General features: G+C 37.1%; 2 protein-coding genes across 2 annotated transcripts in view; both read left to right on the top strand.

Moving 5' to 3' along the window:
• LOC138000069 (tRNA (guanine-N(7)-)-methyltransferase non-catalytic subunit wdr4-like) overlaps positions 1 to 439 on the top strand; it is a 25,058-nt gene extending 24,619 nt beyond the window's left edge. Inside the window, exon 11 of the mRNA XM_068846221.1 lies at positions 1 to 439. This exon is cut by the window's left edge and continues 804 nt beyond it. The gene's annotated coding sequence lies outside the window, so the exon portion shown is untranslated.
• An 829-nt stretch (positions 440 to 1,268) lies between these two features.
• Positions 1,269 to 5,345, top strand: LOC137970805 (uncharacterized). The gene is made up of 5 exons (XM_068817383.1): positions 1,269 to 1,379; positions 1,608 to 1,714; positions 1,953 to 2,047; positions 2,246 to 2,354; positions 5,313 to 5,345. Exons 1-5 carry the CDS (start codon positions 1,355 to 1,357, stop codon positions 5,343 to 5,345), a joined length of 369 nt encoding a protein of 122 aa, XP_068673484.1. The 5' UTR covers positions 1,269 to 1,354.
• The last annotated feature ends 2,155 nt before the right edge of the window (positions 5,346 to 7,500 follow it).

Here is a 7,500-nt window from a genome sequence, read left to right as displayed (position 1 = left end):
TCACCATGCAAAGCAGCAATGGCGGTAAGGGAAGCTAGAGTCCATTTGAAACGGCAACAACTCACTGAACTTTTCAACAAAAACTTCATTGAATTTATGAATGCAATAACTTCTAAGAATCCCAAGTGTCCGGATGCCAGGTAATTTACGTCGAGATGCTGATTTTTTCATGGATGTGGCAAAAAAGAACCCTGAACTGCTGATGTTAATTTCTTATTTTAGTCCAATCGAACCTGGAGTAACAACCAGCTAGTAATCGTCATCAGTCACGAGGCAGACGAGGCACTGAGAAAATTTCGTAACTCTACCTTCACCTTTGACGCTATTTTCGCAAATCCCATACGACAGTTCATTTTCGGGGGTTATTTGCATTAAAGCAATGGATATCCAGTTCACTCAGAAGCATGATACAGTACCAAGAGTAAAAAACTTTTTATTATTTATGTTTATGTATTGCATTATGGGATTGGGAAAATGGTCTAGAACTGATTGCTGTGTTCCGCAACTTGGTCAGTTTATATATACTTATAAGGGGCACATTTGAGTTAGAGATGTATTTCTCAATGATGGCTTGTGAACTCGTAAAAATAATCCGTGTCTATCTGACACGGTAGTCTAACTTGCGGCCCTTCTACGAAGCTACGGAAAAACTTGTTCGAATGCTCTGACATGTATACTTCTGTCAATACTTCGTATATTTTTTTTATTGAGGGAGCCTATCTCTTATAAGCCCAGTGGTTTCCTTTGGGCTTCCTCCCCATTAGCTTTTTTGAATACTCAAAACACTATTCTCTGTACTGAGGCAAAACAATGAAGACAATAAACTTGAACTTGAACTGTCACTGTGCTAGAATAGCACTGCTAGGACTAAATTTGTCAAATGTGACATTGTTGCAAGTGTGTTTACGGATATGGTAATTATGATCCCAGTAAATTATTGAAACTATCAGTTTTTCGATCATGAGTCTGGGAATACACGACGCAATCATAACACGTGTCAAAGGAGGTCCAACCTTCAATGTGCCGAACTGGGACTCGACTTGTTTTACAGGCTTTAAATTACAATGACCTTGGAGGGTGCTTCGTCTATTAAAAGTATTAATACACCCGCCTTTTAGAAGAGTTTTTTTCCCTCAGATATTTGCGGGGTGTTTAAAGCACAAAGGTCGATCTTACGCCCCTTTAGAGTTGGTCACCATGAAAACACTCCTTTTGATTGACATTGTAATCACGTGCCTAAACATGACGTTTATGTTTTGAATACGAAAGCGAGGCGGAGTAAGTGAGGAGTCGTCGAGTTCCTGCAAACTAACATGAAAATTTGCGACATTTTTCAAACTTGAGGCGTCTTTTTATGATGCGGGGACGTCACAAACAAGGTATTTTTTTCGTTCAGTAGAATGGATCGTTACTGCTCTTGACTTGTTTGTATCTTCTCTGCTTTATCACGCGATTGTGCCCGTTTGTGACTAATTGCGTCTTGTCATCGCGTGAACTCAAATTTCAACTTGTCACACGTTGTAATTTTAGGGCCCGAGGTTTGCCAAGAACTTTTCAATAAACATTTATGCTAGGAACTGCATTTTTTTATTCTTTTAATTTCCTAGGTGCTTTGCCGACAAATGGGATGCGCTCGATGTGGGAATTTGTTTTTGTTGCCCAGTTCCTGCGGGTATTCCAGGGAAAGTTTGGTTTTGTCAACTTCACTGCCGAGGTCTGCATTAAAAAATCGATTTCGAAATTACCAGATTTTACGCAGCTCGCTTGTTTGTTGTTTTTCCCTTAGGGAAAAAGTTGCATGTTTAGTTATTGATTAAACGAATGCTAAATTTTGAAGTTGTCCGTTTGCTATTTTTAAAGTGTACGTTTAGGCGCTTATTTGAAGCCGGAGCAATTGATTTTTGATTCCAACTTGCTGTTGAATTGTGCTGACGGGTTTGTATCACTTGCAGGAGTTAGAGAACGCCTTCTTGGAGTCAAAGAGCTCAGTCCTTTTGGCAATATTCTGTGATTTGCTGCGAATTTTACTCCCCAAACGTGATATAAAGTAGGTGAATAAAGGCTTAGATGTAAGCAAAATGTTTTTGTTTTTCTTGTAAATTATTGCGGAAGGGTGCATAATGGCGTCCAAATAATAACACCAAGCTGAAACCATCCGTTTCTCACACAGTTGTTCATTTCTCATGGAAGAAAAACGGTATGTTTCTTTTTATAATTATATGACGTTTTTTTTCTTTTATCTTAGGATATCAACATGGCAGGAAGTCTTGAAGGAGGAGTTTGAAAATAGGTCCTCAAATTGGAGACCCTTTGAAGAAGGCAAACGTTACGAAACATTTTCCGCGGAGGAGCGAGTAAGTATTTATACGCAGAGTTCGTTTTTGCTGGAACTACAGCAGCTACGTGGGCGTTTTGTGTTACGCCCGTTGGACATTTTCAGTGCCGAGGTTGATAATCTAAATACTGTTAATAGATTTAAACTAATTATTTTCGCAAGTTTTATCTTTTCACTCTTTCTCGAACGCTATTTGTGGCGGATTTTCGTGCGAGATGGCGACTGGCTCGAACCCCTGAAACTCTTGAAGTCATTCTCCTCTAACTTCCTTTGTCAGTTGTATTTTTAATTCGATCTGTTTTAGCAATATTAACCGTAAACGTGTCTAATGGTTTTGGTTGATCTGTCATTTTTCGTTGAGGTCAAGTGGAAAGTGAGATAATCCTTAGACTCCAACAGCTACCTGTTGGAGGAAACTCAAAAGAGTTAATGGAATAAGCTCAGCTAATATTTTGGCTTGAAAGGAGCCCTGATTGCTAAAGGCTAAATGAATGCCGTTTGAACAACAAAATATTGCTTTTATCTGTTTGTTATGATTGTGTTATTGTTAGTGTATTGTCTGAGGCTTTAATCACTTTAATTTGAACCCAACAAATAATGTTTAAAAAATCCTATTGCAATCGTGTACTGCACAAATTTATGGTCATAATTTTATTTGAAGTTAAAGAATACAAAGGAACAGTGAAGTATTTTAAAATGAGAAGCTGTAATTGGTCTTGAAATAGTATCCATAAGATATACTATAGAGAGAATAGAAACTCAGTTGGTCATAATTAGTTACCATTAGTTTCTGCACTTTTGACTTTAAATGTCATGAAACTCAAAAAATTGAAGGTTAGAAAACATGTATTAATTTAGTTTGAGACTTTGATTTATTCCAAAAGAATATTGTGTGATGCCACAGCAATGAGCTGTGCCTGAGCATCCTGGCAATTATATATTGATTGCAGAGAAAAACAAACCTGATATTTGTACATAAACATGACTTTCCCACAAAAATCTGATAACAACTTTGAGATTGCATTTAGTAAAGAAAGAGTAGAATTTTTTTCCACTGTGAAAATGAAAGGACAAAGAAATAAGAAATATACCACTTAGCATGAAAGAGGGTAAGGGTGGTTGTTTCATGTTTGATAACTGATATGGTGGTGCTTCATATGATAACCAACTATGTTGTTCGCTTGTCTTTGTCTAAGTACAGCTGTCTGAGTGGCTTGTATTTGTTGTGATAGTAATATTGTTGGACATTATGCAGAAAAGTTATCATGGTAATCTTGATAAATCTTTCTGACCACTTGAATCAGGCTGCCAAGAGATTCTATCTGTATTTGTAGGTGAATTTGTATGTGGAGCACAGGGACAAATTTCCCTTGAAATGCTGAGTTAATGTTATTTTACACTGCTACAAAAAGTTTTTTTCGGGATTTAGGAATGTTAACGTTTCTACCACTAAACTGCTGCTACAGTTGTACATGTAGATCATGAAAGTAGAATTTTCCTAACCAGTTGTGGTCTTGTTTTTTTTTGTGTCATGATATGGTTAATTAGCTGGTAGCAAAGAACAGAAATGTATGTATAACAAAATACATCCATGGGCAAGTAAACAACTGTAAGACTTGCTGATTGGGCAATCAGAATTGTTGTTCAACCAGTATTTTGCGGAACGATTTGATGTCAACGAAGAAAGTGAATAGTATATAGTCACCGCCAACACGATAAAAAAATAAACAACATGACATCTCTTTGCTGTTATTATTTTGCTGTTAAAAATATATGGGTACAAACCTCTGTGTGTTACAATGGAACCCAGTTTTCGCACGGTCCAAATGTGCTACAATACAAGCGCGCAAGAAAATTTACCTTTTGGCACACAATTTCAACCAGCGTTTGCAATGCTTAAAGAACATACTGTTGGACAAAGTAATGGCATTTAATTCAAAACCAGCCTATTCTCAGAGAGATATTCAAAGAATCTCCCTTGATCTCTTTTAGAAAAGGAAATTCGCTTAAAGATGTGGTTGTCAAAGCAAATCTGTAAAAGCTATAAACTACTAGAACACCTTGGATACATCAGGAGTTGTGTCTGTCAAACCCATTTTACACATATTTTACACAAAATTGACATTTTACAAGCCTCCTTTTGATTTTTAATGGGCAACAGGTCTTAAGAAGGTGGGCAACTGAAAAAACCATGGGCAAGTGGTTGTCCCAAAGGGCAAAATAGTAAGGAAGTAAGTGTCTAAAACTGGAGCGTGACCAAGATCATGTAATTATGGTAATTAAGTAATTAAAGACATGGGTTATTGACAAAAATGAGGTCCGACTCAAGATGGGTGGATATTGGCCAAGTTCTTTTTTCCCTGTTTATGATCAAGGTCCATAATCGCAAAGAAAGAACAAGGCCAATATCCAGCCATGTTGACCAAGCAAGCTTGGTCAATAAAGGATTTGTTATAATCTCTGATCTTGCAGGACCAAGGGAGAAATCCTGAGCGTGCAAGATAGCTCCATCTTAATGCCTGCTCGGGTAGCCAATCACAGCGCAGGATTTGGTTCGTTTTGCCTGCTTAGGGAGATAGTCATATATAATAAAGATTCTTTCAAACCTAAGATTAAAATAAATTTTGGCAATGAAAATGTTGGGTTACTGTAATCAATTCAGACACCAACTTCATTTTTATTGGAACCCCTTGTGGTATGGAAGAAGAATGTATCAAGCATGTACATGTAAATCATTCTGACTCTTTCCTATTACATTATGTATTGTATTCATTATTTTGTTAAGACAATATTGTAAAATTACCCAAACTGTATGTACATAATATTCTGTGTGAGTTATAAAAATTGACTTGACTTGACTAAAAGTATGTAAAACATGTTGTACATAATGCGCCATCTATTTCTGTGCTTTTCTTGGCCTTTCATTTATTTATTTAGTTATTTATTTATTTATTAGTTTTTTTTTTTATTTCTGCAGGTCTTACTGCTCAAGCATTTGATAGACTATTAACAGATGGTGAAGACAAAGAATTAAAAGAGTTTGCACAGACTTCTTGAATCCCAACTCCACAGTAAGTTGGTAATATCGTCATCATACTAGTTTTGTCTTTATAGCTTTTGTTATATGTAAGCTTGCATGTTCATTGCGCTGGGTCAGTTTTTTTGTGAGAACAATTCATGAATAAAGTTTCAGCAAGTCAAGCAAAATTATATATTTTGTTGTGCTGTAGATACAGTCTGTAACAAATTGTAATGCATGTAGTAAAGGTTTGGTAATACTTGTAATTAGCTTGTTTTAAATCAGAAACTAGTGTAAGAGACACAACACTGTCTTGAATATCAAAGGATTATTTTCATTTCAGAACCGTTCCTAAAATTCGATCTTTACGTATATATAAAAATAATAATTGCCAGTAATTAGATTTTTTTTCCTTCAAGTCCAAATTGTACACTGGAATGTTGCAAAATTTGAACTTCAGATCAAATGAATTAAACACATTTTTTTATCTTGTTGTTCTCAGAAAGTGAAGCCTGTTGGTCATGATGCTAACAATAACATTTATGGGTATTTTGATGGTAGGTTTGGGTTGGGAAAGTTGATTGCCAAAGCAGATATGATTGACCCAATTTGCAAATATTGACAAGATTCACATGTAGTTCACGTACCGTAAATTTAACAGTGTTAGTTAAGGCGACCCCATTTTTGGATGGCAAAAAAAGCAAATTATAACTGCTTTGTTAAAATGTTCATGAGGAAACTAATCTTGTATTCTTCGTCACTCCTCTGGACCTGGTGGGAACCTCAGGGGCCTCCCCCAAGCGCTTATATAGTTTTTGGTTGTTCGGCAGTGTATGTATATGCAGGCATATTTGCCCTGTGAGTTTCAAAAAAAGCTCTATCATGAAAATCGAAATATGGTCAAACACTCATAACTAACCTGTTTCGTTGTTCAAGGATAAAGGGCTTTTAGAGGACAAGCACAAACATCACCAGAAGCATGGACGATCAACTCGTTTGAAAATAACTTGCGAACGATGTGGGAAATGTGCAAGGGCTTTAATTGGTCTCTTGACTTGTAACTTCTCACTCTGGACAAACCAAAACAAAACCTCATAACCAGAAAACCCGATGCGAAGGTTACTTGCCAAAAGCAGCCAGGTTTGTAAAACAAAATTAAAAAAAAATCATTGTTCCAACCAGCATTTTCAGACAACACGAGATTGTGACGATGCTTGCACGCCAAACACGAGGTTATTTCAACTTCACTACACGAGACAAAAAGCAATCCATTAGGTTTACTTTTATCTTTCGCCTCGCATCCAGCAGCAGCAACCCATGAACCCACCGACATGTTGGAACAATAACAACACACTAATTGGACTACAGAGGGGAAACAGATTCCTTGTGACACCGGCCGGATACGGAAAAACCAAAATAAAACCCCCTGTGGCGGGGTTAAAAACTGGAACCACGTATTCCCCGAACCAATGCAGTGCCACGATCCCCTGCAGGGTTTAGAGGACCTCTAGTTACAAAAAAATAATGATTATGAAAGAAGAAACAAAAGTCAATCGGACGCCTTGATGCCATGGGCTAGAATGTCCTAACTCACGTGTATGAAAACTGGACTACTTATATAGACAACCTGCTACCCCATCATTGCCTCTACACAGACCCCTTCTGTTCTCGTGCTGTGGAAATATCCAATTTCTGTCTTATTCGCACGCCCTCAACCGTCTAGAAATACTGATAGATATGGCCGCCAGGTTTACAAAGTGTTGAAACAATCGCGTTCTTATTTGAAGTAAAACAGAAATGCATTCTAAGAGCTTTCCGCCTTTCGGGAAAATGAAAATTTCCAGAGGTCTATTTCATATTTGTGCTTGTGAGTATCTTCAACATTTAGATTGGACCAAATCCTTTTTTCATTTCTACTGGAATTGCTTTACCATTCTATTTTGAAGTCTTTTGTCATTTCATTTTGAATTTCTCTTTGTTCACTGCGTGTCGGGTATGCCCAAGACACATTATTATGTTAATTTGACTAAATTACTTAGCTGGACCTTGGCCTTCTAAAGTTCTTTGACCCGTGTATGAATTGACGGGGCAATTTTTCTGGTAGCTTCTTTTGAGGCACATATAAAAGGTCGAACTTATACACGGG

Source organism: Montipora foliosa, chromosome 1 (genome assembly GCF_036669935.1).
Source record: "Montipora foliosa isolate CH-2021 chromosome 1, ASM3666993v2, whole genome shotgun sequence".
In the NCBI taxonomy this organism is placed as follows: Eukaryota; Metazoa; Cnidaria; class Anthozoa; order Scleractinia; family Acroporidae; genus Montipora; species Montipora foliosa.
This window is presented reverse-complemented; position numbering and strand designations above follow the sequence as displayed.

What these genes read in the sequence shown, in the direction of transcription:
- LOC137970805 (XM_068817383.1), top strand. Translation starts at nt 1,355, where the DNA reads ATGATGCGGGGACGTCACAAACAAG. An exon ending in GCGGGGACGTCACAAACAAG is followed by an intron (nt 1,380 to 1,607) that starts GTATTTTTTTCG and finishes TTAATTTCCTAG; the next exon opens with GTGCTTTGCCGACAAATGGG. An exon ending in CATTTTCCGCGGAGGAGCGA is followed by an intron (nt 2,355 to 5,312) that starts GTAAGTATTTAT and finishes TTATTTCTGCAG; the next exon opens with GTCTTACTGCTCAAGCATTT.